Here is a 24,088-nt window from a genome sequence, read left to right on the forward strand (position 1 = left end):
TGTGAGTTTCAGGCTGGATCTTGGGAAAGGCATCCCACGAGGACTGTCCGGGACTGGAGCAGGTTGCCCAGCGGGGCTGTGCAGCCTCCACCTGCGCAGGTTTTCACGATGCTGAATAAAGCCATGAGCAGCCTGCTCTGAGCCCACAGCTGCCCCTGCAGGTGGTTGGACCAGAGGCCCCCCGAGGTCTCCAAGCCCCCCCGCACTGTTCCTCTGCCCAGGTTCCAGCTGCCTCCAGCCCCCCCCCCCGCCCAGCCCCTGCACCCTTTACCGAGCGCTGCTGGGGGTCCCCGAGTGCCCCCATCCCCCCCCCCTCCACAGCCGGGACAGCAGCGGGGGGGCGGGAGGGGGCAGAGGGAGGCGGCCGGGACGGGGCGGGGGGGGGGGGCCCAGCTGCCCCGCACGGCCTGGCACGGCCGGGGCACAACAAAGGGCGCAGTGAGCGGGGGGAGCGCAGCTGGGCCGGGGGGGGGCGGCCGGGCACGAGGAACGCCCGCGGGGCTGCGCCGCGCTGACAGCGGCCGGGCGGGGGCCGGCAGCGGGCGAGGGGGCTGGGGGAGAGCAGGGGGGGGTCCCACAGCGGAGGGGGGGTCCCACAACGTTTATTGACACTCGGAAAAGAGACGCGCGCGGAGAAGGATAAAACCCGCTGGGCTCGGGGTAGGCGCCGGCAGCCCCCGGCTCCCGCCGGGCCCTCAGCTGGGGGGGGCCCCGCGTGCCCGCCCCCCCGCCAGGCGCCGCAGGAAGCCGAGCAGCGCCGAGCCCTCGGAGGGGGCAGCGCGGGCCGGGCCGGGGGCGCCGGGCCCCTTCCGCTGGAACAGCCCGAAGAAGGGCGCGGGGGCTGGGGCGGGGGGCTCGGGCGGCCGGGGCTCGGGGCCCCCCCGCGGCTCGGGCAGCGCGGGCAGCTCGGGGGCCGTGTGGCGCCGCTGCAGGGCCGGGGGGGCGGCGAAGGGCGGCGGCAGGGCGGGGAGCGGGCGGGGGGCGCCCGGCTCCGCGTCCCGCGCCGAGCAGGAGGCGACGGAGCGGCGCTTCTGCCGCTGGAGCTCCAGCTGCTGCCGCCGCCGCCGCGCCTGCTCCCGCGCCCGGTTCTCCTGCGGGGAGGGGGGGGGGGGGCGGCGGCGTCAGGGCGCGGCGGGGGCCGGGGGGCGGCGGCGCGGGGCGGGCGGGGCGGGCCGGTACCTGCACGGCGCCGAGGAAGCGCCCCGCGAAGCCGTGCAGCACCGCGCACAGCTCCTGCAGCCCGCCCGGCGCCGCCTCCTCGCAGTAGAAGTCGAGCGCGGCGGCCGCGGTGCGGTGCAGCCGCTCCATCGCCGCCCGCGTCCCGCGCAGCTCCTCCTCGGCCGCCCGCAGGAACGGCGGCAGCCGCGGCCCCAGCCCCGCCGCGCCCAGGCTCCGCGCCCCGGCCAGGCGCCCCGACAGCCGCCGCAGCTCCCCCTCCACCTCCGCCTGCTCGATCCTGCGGGGCGCGGGACCCCCGTGGCACGGCCCCGCCTCGCCCCGCGCCCGGTGCCGGCCCCACGCGGACCGCGCCCGTCCCGGGGCAGGGCCCACGCGCGTCCCGGGGACCGGGAAGCCCTTACCGCGAGGCCGGGCCCACGTGCGGCAGCTTGCTCGGGAAGTCCAGCAGGTCCCTCTGCATCCTCGCCGCCTCCTGCAGGGCACGGCAGACAGAGCGCGGCCCCCGCAGCACCGGGACAGTCGGGGGGGGCACCCCCACTGCCAGGCAGAGCCGCAGCCCCACGGAGCAGAGCAGCTGCTGCCCACTCCCCCGTGGGGCTGGTGGCCAGGGCAGGGCGCACACCCCCAAGGCCCCAGACGGATGCAACACGAGGATGGTGCGGGCACAACCTGACTGTTAACACCTGCACTGAAAGCAACTCGTGCAAGTAGTAGACGTGCCTGGAAATGACAGACACCGCCTCGAGGGCACACGGGGATTTTGGGGGATACGTAGCAGCAGTGGCAGCAGGGTCCACACCTGGCCCCAGAGGAACAGGCCAATGCCAAGGGACAGCACGGAAGCAGAGGGGAGCAAGCATGCTACTGGCAGAGGCAAGGGCAGCAATGGCTCTACAGGGACAGAACTAGGGAGTGCATGAGCCAAAACACGTGCTGGAGCGCATCTGCAAGGAAAACAGCCTCCTCCACATGTGCGGGCTGGGTGTATCTCAGCCAGGGCGGCATGGGAACGACCTTGGGCATGGCAGGGGAGGGAGCGGGAGGCTGCAGGCACACAGCACAGCATGTGGGGACACTGCCCCAGCTCCTGCTGCACCTCATGGCAGCCCAAGATGGAGCTGAGGCAGCACACATTGCTGCTGCCCAAGGTGGCACATGAGAATCATAGATGCCACTGGTGGGGTGGTGGGGTTTGACAGCAGGTCTGAGGAGAGCAGAAGAGCAGCACAGGCAGTGAGACCATGCCCATGGCAGCCAGGCCTGGAGCTGCTCCAAGGGCCAGGGAGAGGAGCAAGGGGTGTGGGGACCCCTCAGCAGGGAGAAGCTCTCAGTATGAACTCAGTGCTCTGCCATGAACAAGACCCTCACTTGTAAGCCCATCCCCAGGGGCAGCGTGCCCAAGCTCACCATGGCCACGAAGTGCAGCAGGTCCACGCCTGGCTCGTTGGCCTTGGTGTCAGGCAGCTTCAGCAGCGAGGCGATGCGGAAGCCGACAGCGCTGCCAGCGTAGCCGCCCTGGGATGGGAGCAGGGCAGTCACCACAGCCCTGCAGAGCGCAGGGTGGGAGAGCGCCCGCAGCACCAGCTCACCGAGTTGAGGTGGTTGCCCGTGCTGAGGATGAGGTGGAGGATGGTGTGCAGCTCCTCACACTCCAGCAGCTCTGGGGAGGGGGCAAAGGGTGAGCAGGGCACAGGACGGTGCTCCCACACCCCACGGCACGACTCACCCGTGGCGGCATCCGTCAGGGTCTGGATGGAGCCGCGCAGGGCACTCAGCCGGGGGAAGAACTCCTCCTGCAGCACGAGCAGCTCCAGGCGCTGGGTGTAGCTGGGGGCAAGGGCAGGGTGAGCGGGGTGAGGACACGGCCCCCCCAGCACGTGGGGATCCCCCGGCTCCCACCTGGGCACCTCCGTGAGCAGCAGCATGAAGAGCTCAGGGTCGGGGAGCTGCCAGGGGCTGCCAGAGAAGGCACGCAGCCGCGCCACCTGTGGGCAGAGGGGGCATCAGGTGGGGGGCGCCGGGCACCCCCTGCTCCCCAGCCCTCACCTCTGCGGCACCAGGCAGCAGCCGGGACAGCTCCAGCAGTTTCTCAGCCCCGTAGGGTGCCCCGATGCCCTCCTGGATGTCCCGCACGATCTGGCGCACCGGCCTGGGGTGGGGGGGGGGAGAGCATCAGCCACAGGATGCTGCCCCCCGGATCAGGAACCCCCCCGCTCCTGTTCCCGCCGGGGGCACGCGGGGCAGCAGGGCCCCGGGGAGCAGACAGCCCCGCGTGTCGTGCCCCTGCTCTCCCCCACGCGTGGGCCCGGGGCAGCCACTCCCGTCCCCCCCCCCGCCCAGCCGCGCGATGTCCCCGAAGGAGCGCAGGTGCCGCCCGCGCCCCGTGTGCGGGACCGGGGCTGCCCGGGGGGCAGCGGGGGCTCCGCTCACCGCTTGAGCTGCTTGAGGAAGACGCCGAGGGCGAGGCTCCGCTTGGGCTCCAGCAGCGCTGCCTGCGGGGCGCGGCGCGGTCAGAGCGGGCGGGGGCGCGACCGGCGGGGACGGGGGACCGGGGGGGCGCGGGACACTCACCGCGGGCGTCGGGCGCTGCCCGGGGGTCGCCCCGCGGGGCTCTCGGAACAGCAGCCGCAGGCGGGGCAGGTCCAGCGGCGGCGGGGGGGGCCGCGGCGCCCACACCGAGCGGCGCCCCCGCACCCGCGCCGCGGGCAGCGGCTCCCAGTGCAGCGCCCGCAGCCGCTCGCCCCGCGCGGCCGCCGGCGGGGAGGGCACCGCCGGGGGGAGCGGCGGCGGCGGCGGCGGCGGGGGCTGGGGGCGGCGGGGGGAGCCCATGGCCAGCGGCGGGGGGAGGCACGGCCGCCCCGCCGCTCTTACGGCCCGGCACGGCCCCGCCCGGCCCCGCCCCGCCGGGGGGCCGCGGGTGCCGGCCCCGGTCCCGGCCCCGACGGCTCGGTGCGGGTCGGCACGGCCCCGGGAGGAGCTGCTCGTGGCCAAAGCCGCCTCGGCTCGGCTCGGCGCGGCGCTCTCGGCGGAACGGGACCGCTCTCGTCCCCCCGCCTTCCCCCGGAGGACGGGAGCTGCCGTCACCAGCCCCGGGCCGGTCCCTGGAGACGGGCGAGAGCGGCGGCGGGCGGGCGGGGAGAAGGACCGATCCCCGGGCCCTGCCCCTGAGGGCCGACAAGCGCCCGGGGGCCCTCGGGGTGAGCGCGAGGCCCCCGCGTCCCCTCCCGGCCGCGAGGCAGCGAGCCCAGCTCGGGCTGGAGGGCAGCGCGACCCCCGCTGCTGCTGTGCCCCCAAACACCCTCGGCTCAAGCCCCACAGAAGCAACTGTGGGACACGAGCTGCAGCCTGCAGGAGAACCAGCCACTGTCATCGGGAACTGCTGGCACCCGGGGAACCCCCAGGCCCAGCCTCCAGCCTGGGAGCTGTGCCCACAGCACCACGCATACAGGCGAACTGTATCATTATATTCTGTAGTTTTATTCTGATCCGTACCGTTTTATTCTGATTCATATCATTTTATTCTGGAGTCTTACAGAAGTGGAGAGGGAAAGGGGGGCAGACCTTCACCAGGAAAGGGGGAGGGGGGGTTGTCAAGATCCAGACATTAAATTACCAGGAATTAAATTAGCAAGAAAAACAAACTGTCTTGTCTCAGGAGAAAGTGCCCAAGTGCTGCATGTGGCCAGGGCGAGAAGCAACACTCAGCTGGAGCGGGATGAGCTCCCCCAGGCGTGGGACACCGGCCGGAGCCCCAGCATGGCTGCGCAGAGAAGCGCACCTGCGTCACACACACGGACATGCACATGCACCGGCCCTAGGACGTGGCCGCCCTTTGGTCCTCGGTTCAAGTCCTCGCCGCCCCTCAGTGGCAGCCAGGTCCCTGTGGGTGCTGGGGGAGTGGGGCTGCCTGGCTGGCTCCGAGCAGCGCGGGGTGGGAGCACGTCCACGGCTCCTCGGGACAGCAGCACCCAGCGGCCGTGACCACCCCAGCCCATATCTGCCCACGGAGCTGATGCGCATGGCCCTGGCCAAGGGAAAAGCAGGGATGGGCGCCGTGGCATGGGAGGCAGCCCGGCACAAGCGGCCCCACCATGCAGGGGAGTGTAGTGTGTGGCCGGGAGCACCAGCCAGGTCAGGGGGAGTGCAAGAGCAGCTGCCTGGGAACACCAGGGATCAGCCGGGAGAGACAGGGCAAGCCCAGAGCTGGGGGGGGGACAGCAGGAGCCCTGGCCACCTGCCACAGTGGGGCTGGGACCCCCCGCCACCCCTCTCAGGGACTGGGAGAGGACTGGGAGTGCCAGTGCTACCCCTCTGCAGCTTTGTCTTCATTTCAAAATAAACTTTTTTTTTTGCGAGGGGGCAGTGGTGTGCCTGGCCTGGCCCTGCAGAGCCTGGCTCAGGGCAGCAGGGGAGGCCAGCGGGGGAAGCAGCAGGGACACGTGGAGCCCACGCACCCTCTTGCCCCATGGGGAGGCAGTGGGAAGCTGCAGTGAATCCCATCCCATTCTGCAAAGGTGCCTAGTGGGATCTGAGCATCCCACCCTGGGGAGGGGGGACCTGTGGCCTTGTGGGGGGCTGCAGAGGGTGCCCACCATCTCGCCAAGGGGTCTGCGCTGGGGAGGGAGCACAGGGCCAGGTAGGACAGGACTCTGCCCCAGGGGGAGGCGCAGGCCAGGGGAGCCCTGTCCTCTCCAGGCTCCTCTCCCCAGGCAGGAGCAGCGACCCACTCAGAGCCCCTGCCCGCACCCCACCAGGCTCCTGCCCTGTCGGTGCCCCCGGCTGCAGGCGCAGCAGGGCCGAGGCCGCGTCCCCCGCTCACCACTCGTGCACGCGGTCTGGCCCTGCACCAGCAGTCAGAGGTCCGAGTTCAGGTCCATGGCTTCCCCGGCCAGAGCACAAGGTGGGGCAGGCTGGGGGGGCTCACTGCTCCTCCAGCCAGGAGGGCTTCTCAGCACCAGGGGTCTTCAGCTTGATGTTGAACTGCTTGAGGGTCTGCTCCAACTGCTGCTGGTTCCCAGCAAAGTAGGCAGAGATGGCGTTGTGAAAGAGCAGAAGCTGCTTGTGCATCACCTTGATCTGGGGAGAGCAGGAGTCAGTGTGCATCCTCCCAGACCCACTGCCCAGCACCCAGGGATGGTGGGAAGGGGCCAGGGCGTGACCTGCCCAGCACAGGGGGGTACGGGACGGGACCAGAGCTGCTGCCGCCAGCCAGAAAGCAGCTGCCTGCAGCGGGCAAAAGGCAGGCGGACAGACGGGCGCTCACCTGCCCTTCCCCTCGCGGCTCCCAGCCGCTGCACGGGCACTGCCCACCTGCAGGAGCACCTCGGGCATGGGGCAGCGAGGCCGCGCAGCCCACAGACAGGGCCAAGGGACACGCGTGCGCAGCACAGTCCCATCTGGCACCCTGCGGCCCTCCCCACCTTGTTCTCCTCCAAGAACTTGAGCTTGATGGCCACATCAGCACGCAGCTTTTCGTACTTGTCCTTGTGGCTCTGAAACTGGCTCTGGGCTGCGTCCAGCCGGCACAGGGTGCTGGCGTCCCGGGGACCCATGCTCAGCTCCTCCAGGTCCGTGCGGTAGGCGTCGTACTCCAGCCTGCACAGGGGCAGCAACAGTCAGAGCTGCACGGTGGCCCCTCCAGCCACCTGCAGCAACCCAGCCCTGGCCCGTGCTGCTGTCCTACCTGGCTGTCTCATACTGCTTGACCGTCATGAGCGTGTCCTCCATGGTCTTGTTCACCAGCGTGTTGATGCTGGAGACAAAGAAGTTGACAGCTCCCAGTAGTGTTTCTCCATTCTTGCAGAGCAGTTTCTGTGTCTCCGCATTGTAACCAAACTCCTCCTGGGGCAGAGAGGAGGACGAGTCAGGGTCTGCAGCAACACAGCTTGCTGTGCCCCTGCCCTCCTCCCATGTACCCAGAACCAGCTTGGCCCTGGCTGCACCAAGGAAGGGCTGCCACAACGTCCTGCACCCCTTCCCAGCCCCGCAGCATTCACCAAGCGCAGCTGCCCGCAGCCACCTCCTGCTTTCCCCACATGCCTGGGGGTGCTGCCCAGCAGAGTGCTGCCCAGGCCGTGCTGCAGGAGCACTGCCCAGGCTGTGCTGCAGACCCCGAGGCTACTCTGGGGCTCTCAGTTTCCTTCCCAGACACAGCAGACCGCAGCACCAGCCGAGACAAGGCATGCAGCACCACCCCAGCAGGCATACCTGCAGCTCAGGAGACTTCTGGCTGAGGTCCGCAAAGGCATCCCCCAGGGCGTGCTGTGTCTGCACCAGGCTGTAGAAGTGGTTGGTGAGAGCCCGTGCAAGCTGCAGCACGCACTCGTACTTGCGCTTTGTCTCCCGGAGCAGCTCGATCTGCGTCTCCAGCTCCAAGTCCACCGTGCGGGAGCCCCGGCCAAACCTCTCCGAGATGAGCTGCTTGGTGCACTACAGGAAGAGGGAGGGGGTGTCAGAGCCCTGTCCCTCCATCCCTGTAGGTCCACTGCACGGAGAGGCCTGGTCTAGCCCACCCCTGCCGTGTGGCCGGGTCCCCTGCTCACCTTGTATGTGTTGATGCCCCACTTCTTGACAATGTCAAACTTCTCCACGGCGATACCACGGACGACCTCCTCCCCTCCAACTGGTGGGCTGGGATGGGGCTGGTGCAGCCCAGAGCCTGGAACAGACAGCACACTGGTGGGGCTCAGCACAGAATGCAGCTGCAGGCTGGGCTGCCCACTCCCAACCACGGCTGGCACTGAGGCTGCTCCCAAGGGTGGCACTGTGCTCCCTGCGGGGCTGCACCGGGGCCTGACAAAGTACAAGCAAAGAGAACTCAGGTATGAGCAGCACCTGGCTCTGCACAGCCCGCACCAGGTGCCTCACCCCACACAGGGCAGGGCAGGCGATGGCTTTCCCCTGCCAGCCGAGCACCGTTACTGGCTCTGACAGAGCCCTCGGTATCACACGCCTTCTAATCTGCCCGCAGGCATCTCAAGTATGCAGCAGAGAACCTGGTGCTCAACGTCCGTCCAGACAGGTCCCAGCACAGGCTACAGTGCTGGCAGCAGTGGCTGCTGCTCAGATGGGAAGTGCTGCCCCCCCCTATCCACTTGCAGCGCCGGTATATATATGGCACTCGACACGCCCCCAGGCACAGTGCAGGTGGAGGTGAGACCAGGAAACCGCAGCAGGGGGCAGGCACACAGTGTCACCACCCAGCTACCAGGCTTCAGCAGCACCGCCTGTGCCCCCTGCACCAGCACCATGGCTGGACATGGCTGCTGGGGGGGGCATGTGCTGGGGACGCTCCCCACCATGGCAGGGGAAGGAGTGAGCTCTGAGGAACCCCGGAGCGCACCAGATGCCCCAAGTGGGAAGACCCCAAAGGCCACGTGGCGCCACAGTTGGGCCGGGGTAGCCACAGTACCTGCTGAAGCACCAGCCTGGCTGGCCATCCTGCTGGCGGCAGATGCACTGGGGGAGACGGATGGTCCTCGGGGTGAGTGAGGTTGGACAAGACAGCCTGGAAATGGAGGGGCTGGCAGGAGGTGAGCGGGGAGGGAAGAGGTGGGATGGTGCGAAGGACACGAGAGCAGGAACAGCCAGAACAGAGGATGAGTGTGCAGGGAGGACGGCAGCAGGGGAGCAGATGAAAGTGTGATGTGAAATCAGAACACACAGCTGGCTGCCGGACAGACAGCACCGCACCAGAGGTGCCCAGGCTCCTCTCCCACTCCCTCCCCGCCCCTTGGCACATCGCTGTGCCACTGAGCTGAGAGCTGGGACAGGCCAGGGCTGACAGACACGGGGATGGCAACCACTGCACACGTTCTCCCTGCTGCAGCGGGCTGTCAGCAAAATCCCACGTCCCCTCCATCTGTGCCAATTCACCTGTTCAGCCTGGCACAGCGCAGAGGAGCCCGTAGTCAAGCCATCTGTTTGCTGATGAAGGGATGCATCGGCCAAGAGCCGGGACACAGAGACTCATGCAAAATGGGGACAGGGTGAGAGTGGTTGCTGGGACCAGCCAGCACGTGCCCTGGCTGCAGGCACGTGGCACCAGCAGCGACCCGGCCGCCTACAGGCACTGCCCCTGCTATGGGAAGGTGCTCGCACACAGGCTCTGCCATCGAGGCACCCACGACCCCCAGGCTGGTATCAGCCACAAGGGGCAACAAGCGCAGAGCCCGGAGCTCAGTCACCCTGCCCTGTTTTCCCCCCACACACCTGCAGGGCACCCCTTGTCCCCTGGGCACAGCCACCACAAGCCCACACCAGCACCGTGCAATTCCAGGACCTGGGACGAGCTGTGTCACCAGGCTCTTCCCCACCACCAGCAGAACTCCCAAGAGCTAAGCCCATGTGCCACAAGCTGCAGCGCTGCACCAGGAGAAGCTGCCCTGGGGGGCAGAGCCCCCAGCGGGAGCCCCGCACCTGCAGGAGAGCTGGGCACCAGCAGCCTGGGCCCATGGCACCGCTGTGGCTGCCCAACACAAGGGGCTAAGGCTTGGAGCTGGGGCACAGGCTGCTGCTACAGCCTGCCCTGGAGGGACAGGCTGCAGGCACTTTGTGCCAGTGGGGGACACGACCCCAGCAAGGGGCCCCACAAAACTGCAGCTGGGCTGCCCCCGAGGAACAGGCTCCACTCTGCAGGGCCACGCCACCTCCCAGGGCAGCTGCAGGTTAGAACAGCTTCTGCCTGTGTCCCCGGGCCTCCTGTGAGGCACAGCTGCCCCCACTGGGCGCCGCACCCCAGGGCAGGACCGTCCTCGATGCCTGCCCCCAGCAGCAGGCAGGACGGGCAGGCAGCGCGCTCTGCTCTGTGCCCCCACCAGAGCCCTCCCCTCCGATGCCTGCCACGCAGCCCACCCCTCGCCCAGCCCCGTCCCCGCCTGCCCACACGGGGCCCGGCCTCCACCTACCTTTGATCGTGCTGGTGGGGATGATGCCTTCGGCGGTGCCCCCGTAGCCGCCAGACACGATGCTGGTTTCGTTGAGGTTGGGCCCCGACACCATCACCTGCTGCAGGTCCTGGGGGAGCAGAGCGGGGTGAGGCGCGGGGACAGGGACGGGGCCCCACGCGGGGACCTGGGGCCACGCAGCCCTCGGCTGCCCCCGTGCCCGGCGACCCCCCCGGCCCAGACCTGCTCCAAGCCGTCGTCCTCGGGCAGGCTGCCGGTGTCCCCGTTGCTGCTGATGGGGATCTCCATGGTGGCCGCCTTGCTCATGATCCCCTCCGACATCCTCAGGGCCTGCGGGGGGGACACGGAGGCCGCGCTGGGGGCCGAAGGCAGAGGCAGGGCCGGGGGCGGCCCCGCCGGGCTCCGTGCCCCGTGCCGGGGCGGTTCGGCGGCCGCTGGCCCCGGGCCCGGTGCAGCCCCGGGCGCCACGTCGCACAGCCGCGGCAGGGCCCGCTGCGGGTGGCGCCGCCCGTTAGCGGGGGGTGGGCGCGCGGCCCGGGGGGGCTCCGAGCGGCGGCTCCGGGCCCCGCGGCAGGCGGAGCGCCCGCGGCCCCGCACCGGGAGCGCGGCACGGCCGGGGGGGGGGGCGGGGGGGAGGCCCCGCGCTGCTCCCTGCCCCGCGGCGGGCGGCCCGGGCACGGCCTCGGGGCTGGGGGGGTGGGGGCGGCCCCGTGTCCCCGCCCGGGGGCGGCAGCGACCAACGGGACCCCGCCCGCAGCTCCCGGGGCGGCCCCCCACGGCCCGGTGCCTACACCCCCCCGCCCCCCCCTCCCGGTCCGGTCCGGCCCGGCCCGGTCCCGGCCCCCCCGCCCCTCCCGGCCCCTCCCGGCCCCGCCCACCTGCACCGCCCCGGCCCCGCCGGGCCCCCCCCGCCGCCGCCGCCCCGGCCCCGCTGCGCCTCGGCCCGGCCGCGCCGGAACCGCGGTGACGCCAGGCCCCGCGTGCGGGACGCCGGGACCGGGCCCGGACGTGGCGTCAGGGGGCGGCCCGGGGCGGGCGCGGCCCCTCCGGAAGCGCGGGCGGGCGGGCGGGCGGCATGGAGCCGGCGGCAGAGCAGCAGCAGCAGCTCCGCAGCGTGAGGGGCAGGGGCACGGGGCGGGGGGCGGCGGGAGGGGGCGGCGGGGGGGGACCGGGACCGGGACCGGGACCGGGCCGGGCGGGGGGGGCCGGGTTTGGGTCCCGGGGAGCCGCCGTGCAGCGCCGTGTCCCCCGCAGCTGCGGGACTTCCTGCTGCTCTACAACCGCATGACCGAGCTCTGCTTCTGCCGCTGCGTCTCCGACCTCAACCACCGGCTGCTGACACGGCGCGAGGTGAGCGGGGCCCGGGGGCCGGGGCCGGGCCGGGGCTGGGGGTCCGCCCGCCCGCCCGCCCCGCGCTGAGGCCCGTGCCCGCAGGAGCTGTGCCTGGAGCGCTGCGCCGGGAAGCTCGTGCGCTGCAACCACCGCCTGCTGAGCGCCTACGTGGCCCTGATGCCGAGCATCGCGCAGCGCCGCGCCGCCGACTACGAGGCCAGCGCGGCCCGGGCGCAGGAGGCACCGGCGGCACCCGCTGCCCCCGACGCCGCTCCCGGTGCCTCCCCCGACACCTCTCCTGATGCCTCTCCTGACGCCTCTCCCGGTGCCTCTCCTCCCGCACCGGCGGCTGCGGTGGGCAGCGGAGCCTCGCCTGAGCCTGCGGGTGCCAGCACGTAGCAGAGCCGTGAGCCCGGCTGCGGCTTCCAGCGGCAGCAGAGGGCCGGGTGGCTGCGGGGCAGCCCCAGGCCCTGTGCTCGCGGTGTGAGACGTGGCTCCTGGGCCTCCACGCGGTGTTGGTAGCGCGGGTGTGGAGCAGCAGAGCTGCTCTGCGCCGAGGCCAGGCCCCACAGATCCACGTGCATTTACACTGACAGCCAGGTCTGCCTGTCCCCAGGGGCGTCAGGGTGGGGGCAGCCCCCTGGCCCTGAAGGTAACGAGAAAGGGATCTGCAGCAGCCGCCGTTCTGGCCAGGAGGTTCCCAGCTGAACTGTCCATTGCCTTAGCGACCCCTGTGCTGGGCTCTCATGCTCCAGAGTGGGGGTTCCCATATTTCCAGGAGGCTGTTTCCTGGTACAATTAAACACTCTCTTCATATTTGTCTCAGTGCTAATATGTCATGAGGGAACACAGGGATTGCTCCACGAACACCCCCTGCACACTGCATCCTGCTGGGCCAAGGGTGCTTCCCTGGGGCAGGGATTCACATTGCTCCTTCTGGTCACCCTTCTCTTGTCCACATTGTGGCTACTGGCATTGGAACAGGCTGCAGAACGTGATGGTGCTGGGACAAGCCCTTTTTCTGGGGGTGGTGGGGTGCCCGCTGCAGCATGGCTGGGCCCAGCCCACAGCCAGGTAGGGCAGCGTTAGAGGTGGCTTAGCCTGGAGGGAGTGGGACCTGCTCCAGCACCCTGTGTGCCACTACAAGGCTGCTGCCAACTGGAGTTGGCCTCATCCAGGTTACAAGGCTGAAGGTGCACAGACACACAGATGGTTTGTAACACGCCTGAGATCACCACGTAAGGCAGCACTGGTGCGAGCAGTGCAGGCTTCCTGCTCCTGCCTCAGTGGTGGGGTTGGCACAGCACATGCGGGGCTCTGGGGCTGTCTGGACGTGCCCTGCAGCTGCTGTCCCTGGACTCAGGATGTGTTCGGGGGGCAGTGTGGCCCCACAGCCTGCAGCCACACTGCCCTGTAGGGCCTGGCACATCCTTGCTGCAGGTGTCTGCAGAGGCTGAGTGGTGACATGGGAGTGAGACCTGGTGTCAGTGCCATGTGAGGAGAGTGGCAGTCCCAGCTGTGCTGGTGGCCCTGGGCTGTGCCTGCCAGCCTGGACAGCATGCCCTCACGTGGGTTTACAGCACGGTAACGGCCAAGAAAGCAAAGTGAGTGCTTGATGTGATTTGATTGGCTTTGGACAAGTTTTTAAGGAGAGCCTGGTCCAACTTGTAGGGAATAAATAGGCTGCCAACAGTGGCCACTGAACTTGCCAATCTGTGAGACCTGTACCCCAGTCACTCCTGGAAGCCAAGGAGGAGCACTTACACAGAAGAGAGATCGGGGGAGGCTGGATCATGGTCACACAGCTCCTTGTGCTCTTCTCTGCTGTCTCCGAGCCTGCCTGGCCAGCCATCCTGGGGACTTTGCACTAGATGTTTTCCTGGGGACACAGACAGGGCCAGGACTTGCAGAATCACAGGATGTTGAAGGTTGTAGGAACCTCCGGACGTTGTTTGGTCCAATCCTCCTTCTCAAGCAGGGACACCCAGAACTCCTGTCAAACCCATCTTCCCAGGTTACGGAATGCTGGTGCAGGTGTTTCTGTGATGACACCTCTGGAGCATGGTTGCTGCCTGCATCTGGAGAAATGTCCCACGATGCCTGCAGGAGGACTGGGAGGCAGCAGCTTATCGCACCCTGTTGCTGCACCATGGGGTGCAGCAGGGGCTTCACGCACTGCCAGCCGCTTTGCTGAGCTCTCTGGTTTATTGCTCCTCTCACACCTTGCTAGAAAGCAGGATTTGTGGCACGGTGTTTCTGCAGTTAACTGGTTCTAGGAATAAACACGGAATTTGAAGCCCGCCTTCTGTGTGGGGATGAAATGCCTTTGAAGGGTGGGTGCGCCACGTGTGTGGGCTGGGGGCACATCACCAGCAGGACGTCTGCTGGTGCAGGACGTTGGTGCGAGAAGCCCTGCAGTGAGGCGGTGCCGCTGGGGTGGGCTGCTTGGCCGGGGCGAGAGCACCAGGCTGCGCTCTGCGGGCTCGGACTGCAGCTGCACAGATCGTCCCATTCAGGAAGCCCTGGAGAAACAATGGAAAGAAGAATGCAAAGTTTGTGAAGACTAATGACATTTTCCAGAGCATCTGTTCTGTGATCTGGAAGGCCTGGTGGAGCCGAGTGTGGGTGGGTGGCAGCTGGTCAGAGCCACGAGCCTCGTGCTCCTGATCTCCTCTGGGACACACTCTGCTCCTGGCCCGGGAGCTCCAGCTGTACCCGTGGACTGGTTGCAGGGGTGCAGGGGGCGGAATGCAGCACGGCTCTGGTCCCCCTGCAGTCCTTGGGGGATGCAGCTGCAGCAGGGGTGCCCCTCACTGCCGCGGGCAGGCAGCCTGTCCCTGCCCAACACCAGGCCCCATTCCCGGGCCTGGCAGCACATCACCCAGCCCCAGCGTAGCCCCGGCTGCCCCCATGGGACCCGAGCACCCCAGTTCAGATGAGGCTGCCCCCAGGGGACAGGGCTCAGGGTGCCTGCCGCTGGAGGCTGCACTGGTCTGCCGAAAGCTGTGTCAGTAGCTCCTGGCACGTCCCAGGAGGCGATGTCTACACAGGCCATCTTTCTCTCCTCTCGTCACAATGGTCCTGTCCTAGGAGCTCTCAGGTGCCTCCTGGACTCGGTGGCCTCGTGGCCTCACCAGCAGCAGTAGTTGCAGGCTCTGGAGCTGCTTTCTGGAGTTGCCAGTTGGTGCATCTTCTTGGTTGCTTTCTGTTCCAGACACCTCCCTTCTGTGAGGCTGTCAGTCTGCAGGTTTGTGAAGGCTGCACATCCTTTGTTTTCCGTCTCATTTTTCCGAAGTCTGTCCGGAGGCTGCAGGTGGTGTGTCACACTGAGGATGTGTGACCACTATAGCGTGGTCACCATTACTTAGTGTCTGGCTGACTGCAAAATGGTAATTATACATTTTCATATAATTATAGAATGGTTTGGGTTGGAAGGCACCTTAAAGATCACCTAATTCCACCCCCCACCACAGGCAGGGACACCTCCCACTAGAACAGGTTGCTCAAAGCCCCATCCAACCTGGCCTTGGGCACTGCCAGAGATGGGGCATCCACAGCTCCTCTGGGCAGCCTGTGGCAATCCCCTCAGATTTTTTCCACCTTGTGAAAAGGTGTGAGTTTAATATATTACCTAGCACATACGTAATTTGTCAAGGAAGGCACTGAGCATTTGTGCCTGGGTGCTTGGGCTGTGCCTTGGCTCTCACCTGCTCCTAGCTGCCGGGGAAGGTCCGTGCTGCTGCTCTCCATGCAGACGCAGTGCCCTGCCTGCCTGCTCAGCACCTCTGGCACTTTGGCTTCTCCCACAAAGCTTCTTCCAAACACCCCTTTCATTGTCTTAAACCAGAGCCTTCCTCTGCAGCCACGCAGGACATTCCACCGCAGGACATTCCACCGCAGGACATTCCACCGCCGCCTTCCTCTCCACAGCCCGAGGCGCAATCCAACCTTTGGAATGTTTTTGTCATTTTACAAGAGATTGCCTGTGTTCACAGGCCTAACTGTGCAAGAGCATACCCGAAGTGGTCAGGAATGCAAGTCCAAGCTGCGATATGCCGGGCTGCGTCCTGATAAACAGCTCAGCTGAAAAGGGCTTGGGAGTAACCATGGGAGCAGCAGCTCCTGAGCCAAAGAGCAGCACATCCACTAGCGCCCACAGGACGAGTGCCCCATGCGTGACACCTCTGGTGGATGGTGCTCAGGGACTGGAGGGCAGTACAGAGATGACTGGAGGTCTGATGAAACCCTGTTTGGGAACCAAGGGCAGACATACCAAGCATAGACTTGAGCATACTCAGTAGGTTTGGGCCAGGGAGTTTGCTCCAGGCAGTGTCCAGACAAACATTAACTAGCTCAAAGGATGGAGATTTCCCCTTACTCATCTCCCTGCTGTAACAGGTGACCACCCTTATGGTGAAAAAGCTTTTCTTTGGGTCTACCCTTACTATGGAAAAAACTTTTCTTTGTGTCTAGCAGCAATTTTCCATGTTCCAATTAATGTCTGTGGCTTCTCATCCTGCCACCAGGCATTGTTCATCACTGTCTGACCAAATTACAGCAGGATTGTGTTTGTCCCCACACAGCTCCTCCAGCCTGCACCATGCAAAATGTCCTGGCTGCTGCTGCACCGGAGCAGAGCCGGAGGCCCCAGCCAGGACACAGATGGTGGATGGATGCCGAGGGGCTGTGAGGGGCCTGCAGTCTGTGGGGTGGGCAGGTTGGTGCCCCTGGGGCATGCGGCAAAGCCAGGGTTGTTGTATCTGTGCCTCAGGCAGCCGTGCCACAGCAGCATAGCAAGCACAATGCCCTGTCCTGCGGATACATCTCATCTGTGTCTGTGGAGGCTTGTGCCATCCCGCAGTGCCTCAGCATCTCCCGCTGCAGGCAATGGAAGCCTGAGCTGAGTGCTGGGTGCTGCTGGGGACGCAGCAGCACGGTGCTGAAGGGGGCAGCCGGGCACCGCTGTGCCCCTGGCCCCTTGCAGCGCTCTGTGGGGGTCCTGGCCCCAGGAGCTGGTGCCTGGGGTGGGCCAAGGCTGGTCCCAGTGTCTGTCCCTGAGGGCCGCTGCTGCCTGTGAGACTGTCGTGCTGACCACCACCCTCTGACCCATTGGCTAGACAATTTTCCACCTATGTTCCTTTAATCAAGCCCTTACTGCACCCATCTAGCTGCCAGATGCCACAAGGATGGGAACAAGCATTGCTAAAATGAAAGTAAATGACATCTATCACACTCCCTCCCGCTCTGAATGCTGTCGTCTCCCTGAACAAACTGTTCGGGGAGATAAACAGCTTCACCGAGCACCTCTTGAACCAGACCCTGTGTCTTTGTATTCAGTAGGCTCAGCTAGATTTATTGATTTTATTTATTTATTTATTTGTTTTCATTAATTCATAGGTTTGATTTTTGAATCAGAGCAAATTTTCAGCATGGCACCTGCAGCAAGGTTGTGCAGGCTGTAGCTGGACTTTGCATGAAAACCAGTGTTTGTTCTCAGCTTGCCCATGACGAGCTCCACTTGAAGCCTTTTAACTCCTGTGTGGAAAGAGCAAATATTTGACTCCTCTCCACCCTCTCTCTTGTTCCTTCCTGGGTTTAGAGACCTCTTTGATCTTTACTGTGTTGATTAAATGAGTCACCTGCATTTGCAAGTTGTTCCTCAGATTCTTATTGTGTTGTTAATGTGCGGCCTGACATCTTCTGGTACTTTCCATTTTCCTTACGTGGATTCAACTTCAGTGTCTTGAAAGATGCCTCCTTGCCCAGAGCTGCTCCTCGGCTTTCAGATGTTTCTTCTGTGTCTTCTCAGGTCTCTGCCTGGGGCGTCACTGGCACTGTCTGGAGGGATGTAACTCTTAGCTTGCCCTGTGAGCATTTGTTTAAGACTAGATTCCTCATTTGTGCATTGTTCCCTTTCTTGAACCAGATCCCAAGATAGATGTTTGACATATGCATTCACATGGGGGCCACTGGCTTTGCCAGGAGTTACTCCAATGTTGGCGAAGTGAGCACCTTGGATTGGAAACAACAAGTGAATGTTATTAAGCGTGTTTGGCTTAATCAGATTTTTCAAAAGGCACTGCAATCTATACAGACAGATATGTTGTCTGGGCCATGTTTCTGAATTATCATTAGCACTCAGCTAACCATCACTCTGTAAACTGCAGCACATAGATTTAGGATACGTAAAATTATGGTATCTCTGGCAGCTCATTTTATTAGCATTCTGTGTAAGATTCCAGAGTTCCAGACTATCAAAAATATCTTTTGTAATTGCTGATTCAGGTCCATGAGGTTTCCAGGTCAGAATCATTGCAAGCTCATGTTGTTATATTCAAATTGGAACTGCACTTGGGTGCAATTGTAATGTGGAATGTAATTACAATTCCTTGCCCTCTCCAGCCAGGTTGAGCTTGTGCCCTGGGGCATTCTAATGCACCATGGGGCTTTGTAATACGGATGTGCCCTGAAAGGTTGTCATCAATAATTTGGAGGTGCTGGCGAGTAATGTGACAAATCAGGCTGATACTGAGATGCTTTGGGAACAGGTTCTGCCACCCGGGTTCAGCATCTAATGATAGAGAGTGGTGTAAGCACAGCAATCTGACTTGTTACCCACTTGAGAAATTGTGTTCACAAATGCGATTGTGATACCATCCCTGGTACAAGGAAATGAGTATTATGCCAATTAATAGATATGACCCAATAGTTACATATATATATACACACATTTATGGGTATATAAATAATATATATATATACACATATATAGGTATATAAATAATTATGAGACAGAAAGGAAATTAAAGGCGTTTTCCCCAAAAACCTTTCTTAACTCTGGGATTCTTGGTTGCCCAAGACATTGTTTCCTGCTTGGCTTCCTGTCAAATGGCCAAACAAGCCATCAGCATGACAAACAAGGTAAGGCCAAGGAAGTTAATTTGTGTTCCTGGTTGCCAGTATTGCAGCTGGGGGTAACCTCAAAGAAAACACAGAAACCACTTAATTCCCTTTGGATATTAGGTAGTTTGGATATCCACAGCTCAGAAGTGAGGTGTTTGTTACCCTGGTGGCCGAGCACCTTCCACATGGCACTTTGCAGGGGTCTTGGTACCATGCAAGAAAAACTTCCTTTTTGCAGATGATTAACCTCAGAGGTTGGTCCAATAGATATTTGATTATTATTACATATGTCTGAAGTAACACTGCAGTGCTATGACAAGCTTTCCAGATCAGAGGAGTGGCGAGGATCTGTTGATTGTTTAAAGCAGCAACTGCATCATCAGGGTCATGTTGTCACCTCTGGCACAGATGCAGGCTGAGGCTTTGGACTCCCTGGTGTGGCTGTGAATGCATTGCTGAGTTTTAAGATTTCCCTTCCAGCATTCCATAGCACCATTTCACTGGTGATAGAGGATGAGGAAAATTCACCTAATTACATCTCTATATAACTTTATTTTTTAAAATGTGATATGACTGAATCTCAGAGGGTAAAGGTAGGTGCGTAAATCATTGTTCTAATCCTCAAATGTCGTATTTTGCACTAGCTTGTGAGCGCATATAGGCCATACCTAAACTGCTAATAGTCTCTACCCCCATTAAAATATACTCCCATTTATTGGAAGTTCAGGATAGGGCTCCTATAAAATGTATTTTGGGGCTGCGACTGGGGAGGTTCAGGCTGGATATGAGGAAGAGGTTCTTCACCGAGAGGGTGGTTGCACACTGGAACAGGCTCCCCAGGGAAGTAGTCACTGTACCAAGCCTGCCTGAAATTAAGAAGTATTTGGACTATGCTCTTAGTCATATGGTCTGAATTTTTGGGTAGACCTGTGTGGTGCCAGGAGTTGGACTCAATGATCCTTGTGGGGCCCTTCCAACTCGGGATATTCTATGATTCTGTGATTCTAGGTACTAGCAGGGCCCTGTCTGAGCTGACCGCCCGGCCCTGGGTATCGGATGTGCTGCCTGGGGGCCGCAGCAGGGCCCCCTGCTCCTTCAGCCCTGCCAGACGTCAGACCCAGGCTGCGGACCCGTTTGGGGCACGTCGCCCATGCAGGGGGTGCCTTGCTGCACACCCCCCCTGCCCGCCTTGCTGGGCACCAGCAGCCTCCGAGCTGCGGGGTGCAGCCGGTGTGCCCTGAGCCCTGGGGACAGGAACAGGGCCCCGGCTGTGGGGACGCACCCTGTGCGGTGGGCTCAGCTCCCAGCTGGGCCTGAGCAGCCAGCAGTGGATTTTCCCCAGGTGAGCGCCGTGCCCGGGAGCCTCGCGGCCTTGCTGACCCCAACTGTGTGGGGTGCCTCGGGCCTTGTTGGGAACCCACTGCCACAGTCCCCTCTGACAGCCTTTTTCTGCAACTCCGGTGCGCAGGCGAAAGGTGGCCCTGGCACTATTGGGCCCATGGCCTGGCACTCTAAAACTCTCAGTATTAAAAAATGAAGCTCTTTGTGAGTCACTGTCCATTCCCAAGCAGCATGTGCTCCTTCAGCAGGTCACGCCAGGGTTAGGCGGTTCTGCTGCCCCCAGGATATGGGCTTGCCAGAATCCTGGCATCCAGAAGTCTCAGCAGAGCTCCTTGTTGCAGGGTGAGCCACCTCGGCAATTGGCTATAAGGTATCAGGGGGCTGGCAGACGTCATCGTGGAACCTCTCTCAATTATTTTTCAACGATCCTGGGAATCTGGAGAGGTCCCGGTAGACTGGAAGCTGGCAAATGTTGTGCCGATTTTCAAGAAGGGTCAGAAAGAAGACCCTAGCAATTACAGGCCTGTCAGTCTCACGTCAGTGCCTGGTAAAATCATGGAGAAGATGGTTCTCGAACTTATTGAGGCGCACCTGGGGGACAAAGCAGTCATTGGTCCCAGCCAGCATGGGTTTGTGAAGGGTAGGTCCTGCCTAACTAACCTGATTTCCTTTTATGATAAGATCACCCGTATGGTGGACCAAGGGAAACCAGCTGATGTGATTTTTTTGGACTTCAGCAAGGCTTTTGACACGGTTTCCCATAGGATCCTACTGGACAAAATGTCCACCATACAGCTAAATAAAAACATCATACGATGGGTGAGCAATTGGCTAACGGGCAGGGCCCAGAGGGTTATGGTGAATGGCGCTGCGTCAGGCTGGCGGGCGGTCACCAGTGGGGTCCCTCAAGGCTCCATTTTAGGGCCGGTACTTTTCAATATTTTTATAAACGATCTGGATGTAGGAATAGAAGGTATTTTGAGCAAGTTTGCTGATGACACCAAACTTGGAGGAGTTGTGGACTCGAATGAGGGTGGAAAGGCCTTGCAGAGGGATCTGGATAGGTTGGAGAGCTGGGCGATCACCAACCGCATGAAGTTCAATAAGAGCAAGTGCCGGGTCCTGCACCTGGGACGGGGAAACCCTGGCTGCACGTACAGACTGGGCGATGAGACGCTGGAGAGCAGCCTAGAAGAGAGGGATCTGGGGGTGGTGGTAGACAGCAAGCTGAATATGAGCCAGCAGTGTGCCCTGGCAGCCAGGAGGGCCAACCGTGTCCTGGGGTGCATCAAGCACGGCATCGCTAGTAGGTCGAGGGAGGTGATTGTCCCGCTCTACTCTGCGCTGGTGCGGCCTCACCTCGAGTACTGTGTGCAGTTCTGGGCACCACAGTATAAAAAGGACATGAAACTGTTGGAGAGTGTCCAGAGGAGGGCTACGAAGATGGTGAAAGGCCTGGAGGGGAAGACGTAGGAGGAACGGCTGAGGGCACTGGGCCTGTTCAGCCTGGAGAAGAGGAGGCTGAGGGGAGACCTCATCGCAGTCTACAACTTCCTCGTAAGGGGGTGTCGAGAGGCAGGAGACCTTTTCTCCATTAACACCAGTGACAGGACCCACGGGAACGGGGTTAAGCTGAGGCAGGGGAAGTTTAGGCTTGACATCAGGAGGGGGTTCTTCACAGAGAGGGTGGTTGCACACTGGAACAGGCTCCCCAGGGAAGTGGTCACTGCACCGAGCCTGTCTGAATTTAAGAAGAGATTGGACTGTGCACTTAGTCACATGGTCTGAACTTTTGGGTAGACCTGTGCGGTGTCAAGAGTTGGACTTGATGATCCTTAAGGGTCCCTTCCAACTCAGGATATTCTATGATTCTATGATTCACCTGTCAGCTTGTCTAGTGATGCCCAAGTATCAGATTGAAACCCTCCTCCCTCAGAGCATACATCTTTTGAAGTCTCCCTCTCTGAGACCAGAAGAGTACGCTCTTGTTCCGGTGTTTGTGAAGCCGGGGTCTGAGGATGGCTTCTAGCCTCTGACGTGGCTCTGAATATGACCACGGCACTCAAAGGCAGCTGCTCGTGCCTCTGACCCTTGGCTCACTGCTCAGCGGCTTACAGCAAAGTGCCTTCAGCTGCCAGTGCCTCTGTGAGAAGCCCAGTGCAGGGCCCCTTGATGTCTTTTGCTTTACATCTGGAAATCCCTTGCCACTTCTACAGTCCTGCTCACGAGGCCTCCCGCTCAAGACAGTTTTCAACAATCCATTTCCTCTCCCCTTGGTGTCTCCCATCCCTTATTCTCTGGCCATTTTTACTGGTTTCCTACAGCCTTCTCCCAGGCATCTGTGACCGGTGTACGTATAGACGCCCACTCCTGAAACCAGTTGTAGTTTCACAACCTGTAGGGGATACCCAGCCCACACGTACATAAGGATTGTGACCATGGACCATGGGATTTTAACAGATACAAGGACACAGAGGGTTTTTTTACTTGTCCGTAAATTAATGCTAGCAAAGCAAAGCCGTACTCATGACTGCTCACTTACACACTTACCACATACATTATGTGAGGTGTTACCAGTGCAATGTGCCTCAGACTGCCCAGGAGCACGGCTGGTTGACAGTGGAAATCTCCTATCGATAATTGGGGTCCGAGGGTCTGGAGGCAGCCAGGCATCCCCACAAGGCTCCTTCTGCCCAGGGGCCCTGCGCAGGGAAACCGCTCTGGGCAGGAGAGCGCTGCTCCTGTGTCTGTGGCATAGAGATGCAAGGGGGCATTGGGCATTGGGGCCTGGAGCAGCTGTGGCTGACATCTGCTCTCGTTCTTTCCATGCTTTCTTTGTTCTGCAGTCATCAAAGACACCCCGGGCTTCCAGCTGGCCAGGGTGCTGAGGAGACGTCTTCCTCTCCTGGTGTGTTTCCATTCTGACCATGTTTATGCCTGCCCTGTCACACGGTGGGATTTGCCTCCTCCGAGTTGCGCTGCACCTACAGAGAGCTTCACGTATATCGAGCGCGCACCAGGCAGCACGGCCCCAGGAGCCCACAGCTGAGTGCCACCCAGCCTAGGGTGCAGCCTCCGCCAGGGTCGGTTTCCCAGCTGGCATCTGAAGGGGAAATTCAGGAGGTGCTCAGCCGTGGTGCTTCATGGCCAAGGGAGTGCCCAGCACCGAGGCAAGGAGGCCTGGCTGCAGAACGGGTCACTCTGGGAGCGGGCATGCCAGGGGTGGAACGACCCCACCGAGGGTCTCAGCTTTGTCTTGCAGCACAAGTGCTGGGGGCTGCCTGCGGGGCTTGGGCCAAACTCAGCTGGTCTGAAGTGCTCTGAGCTCTGCTGCCGCTCTCAGGGTCAGTGCTGCCACTGCTGTGTGTGGGATATGCTCGTGTGCGGCCTTGTGGACCTCCCTGGCAGCGTGAGGGTTCTGTCTGATGCATCGTCCATTAAATCTCTTTGTGTTCAAGCACAAATGAGTGTTTATTTGCCTCCAGGGTGCAATAGCAATTCCTTGGCATCCCTCTCCAGGTTCAGCACATGGGGGCTCATTCCCACGCACATGCAGTTTTTGAGGCTGGTAGTGGTGGCGGCAGGGCTGCAGTGAGGAGCCTGGTGCCAGCTACCAGGGAAAGCAGGCACGCGACATGCTCAGCCTGGCCAGGGCCCCTGCATGGGAGATGGGCTGAAATGAAGCCAGCGTGCTTTCTCCTACTGCAGCAAATGTTTGGGTTTTATATGTGGAGACTGGAAGCAGTTATAAAGAAAAACATAAAAATAAAGTAACGTAAACTTACAATAGGTTTGACGTCAGTCTCCAGTTCTGGCCATGACTAAGTAAACTTTGATGCATTTTCTGGATTCTTAATGATCAAGTATTAGTTTAACTTATCGCTTAATGCAACAGCGTGGAAAACTTCCTGGGTTTCAGACTCCTGCTCACTCCCGAGCCCCACCAGCTCTCCCGCAGCTGCCTGAGCCACCTCAGTGCCTCCGTGCTGCAGCACTGCCGGGAGCCACTCAGAGCAGGGAGGCTGCAGGGACAGCTTTGACAAAAACAGGGGAACTCAGGCCACTCGGTGTGTTTATCTGTTCTTTCAAGTAGTCATAAACACTGTAAATAGCACATCGGGAGCAGTTTTTGGCTCTGTGCACCATTTTTCTCTGCATTTACTAACACTGTGCAGACTGAGTGCACGTGTAACAAAACACGGGCTTTGTTAATAGATGGTGATTTTATAAAGGATGTTCATGCAGGGCTGTGTGGAAGCAGTGTCTGCTCCTCTGGGGTACTGGGGCACAGGCCATTTTCAAGGCCATGCCGAACAATGGGAAAGGGAAGAAGCCATGAACAAGAACATACAGGACATCAGCCCTGACCGGCAAATGATAAGGGAGGAGGTGATGGGAGCCAAACCTGGTCGGTCACACTAATTGGT

The 24,088-nt window shown here is 62.0% G+C and overlaps 3 protein-coding genes across 6 annotated transcripts; 1 reads left to right on the forward strand and 2 right to left on the reverse strand.

Moving 5' to 3' along the window:
* Positions 1-586: 586 nt before the first annotated feature.
* Positions 587-4,079, reverse strand: LOC119717197 (FH2 domain-containing protein 1-like). Its single transcript, XM_072033032.1, has 10 exons — positions 3,751-4,079; positions 3,610-3,671; positions 3,226-3,328; positions 3,079-3,164; positions 2,906-3,006; positions 2,769-2,839; positions 2,587-2,694; positions 1,581-1,651; positions 1,180-1,456; positions 587-1,091 (listed from the first exon to the last, which is right to left on the reverse strand). Exons 1-10 carry the CDS (start codon positions 4,006-4,008, stop codon positions 696-698), a joined length of 1,533 nt encoding a protein of 510 aa, XP_071889133.1. The 5' UTR covers positions 4,009-4,079; the 3' UTR covers positions 587-695.
* A 556-nt stretch (positions 4,080-4,635) lies between these two features.
* On the reverse strand, positions 4,636-11,092 carry ARFIP2 (ARF interacting protein 2). 4 transcript variants are annotated; one of them, XM_072033033.1, is made up of 9 exons: positions 10,964-11,092; positions 10,308-10,415; positions 10,086-10,194; positions 8,591-8,686; positions 7,722-7,837; positions 7,387-7,608; positions 6,863-7,020; positions 6,600-6,774; positions 4,636-6,255 (listed from the first exon to the last, which is right to left on the reverse strand). In XM_072033033.1, the coding sequence occupies exons 2-9, from the start codon at positions 10,404-10,406 to the stop codon at positions 6,100-6,102; spliced, it is 1,131 nt and encodes a 376-aa protein (XP_071889134.1). In that variant the 5' UTR covers positions 10,407-10,415; positions 10,964-11,092; the 3' UTR covers positions 4,636-6,099. The 4 variants fall into 4 exon arrangements, with proteins under 4 accessions (XP_071889134.1, XP_027321833.1, XP_027321841.1 ...); XM_027466032.3 differs by having other exon boundaries at positions 8,591-8,701; XM_027466047.3 differs by having other exon boundaries at positions 6,112-6,255; positions 6,658-6,774; positions 8,591-8,701.
* On the forward strand, positions 11,044-12,233 carry TIMM10B (translocase of inner mitochondrial membrane 10B). The gene is made up of 3 exons (XM_027466062.3): positions 11,044-11,199; positions 11,340-11,435; positions 11,520-12,233. Exons 1-3 carry the CDS (start codon positions 11,161-11,163, stop codon positions 11,814-11,816), a joined length of 432 nt encoding a protein of 143 aa, XP_027321863.2. The 5' UTR covers positions 11,044-11,160; the 3' UTR covers positions 11,817-12,233.
* Positions 12,234-24,088: the final 11,855 nt, after the last annotated feature.

This window comes from Anas platyrhynchos, chromosome 1, assembly GCF_047663525.1.
Source record: "Anas platyrhynchos isolate ZD024472 breed Pekin duck chromosome 1, IASCAAS_PekinDuck_T2T, whole genome shotgun sequence".
Lineage (NCBI taxonomy): Eukaryota > Metazoa > Chordata > Aves > Anseriformes > Anatidae > Anas > Anas platyrhynchos.

What these genes read in the sequence shown, in the direction of transcription:
- LOC119717197 (XM_072033032.1), bottom strand. Translation starts at nt 4,008, where the DNA reads ATGGGCTCCCCCCGCCGCCCCCAGCCCCCGCCGCCGCCGCCGCCGCCG. An exon ending in GGCAGCGCCCGACGCCCGCG is followed by an intron (nt 3,672 to 3,750) that starts GTGAGTGTCCCG and finishes CGCGCCCCGCAG; the next exon opens with GCAGCGCTGCTGGAGCCCAA. An exon ending in CACGTGGGCCCGGCCTCGCG is followed by an intron (nt 1,457 to 1,580) that starts GTAAGGGCTTCC and finishes CGCGCCCCGCAG; the next exon opens with GATCGAGCAGGCGGAGGTGG.
- ARFIP2 (XM_027466032.3), bottom strand. Translation starts at nt 10,406, where the DNA reads ATGTCGGAGGGGATCATGAGCAAGGCGGCCACCATGGAGATCCCCATC. An exon ending in AGAAGTCTCCTGAGCTGCAG is followed by an intron (nt 7,021 to 7,386) that starts GTATGCCTGCTG and finishes TCTCTGCCCCAG; the next exon opens with GAGGAGTTTGGTTACAATGC. An exon ending in AGTTCTTGGAGGAGAACAAG is followed by an intron (nt 6,256 to 6,599) that starts GTGGGGAGGGCC and finishes TGCTCTCCCCAG; the next exon opens with ATCAAGGTGATGCACAAGCA.
- TIMM10B (XM_027466062.3), top strand. Translation starts at nt 11,161, where the DNA reads ATGGAGCCGGCGGCAGAGCAGCAGCAGCAGCTCCGCAGC. An exon ending in AGCAGCAGCAGCTCCGCAGC is followed by an intron (nt 11,200 to 11,339) that starts GTGAGGGGCAGG and finishes TGTCCCCCGCAG; the next exon opens with CTGCGGGACTTCCTGCTGCT. An exon ending in GGCTGCTGACACGGCGCGAG is followed by an intron (nt 11,436 to 11,519) that starts GTGAGCGGGGCC and finishes CCGTGCCCGCAG; the next exon opens with GAGCTGTGCCTGGAGCGCTG.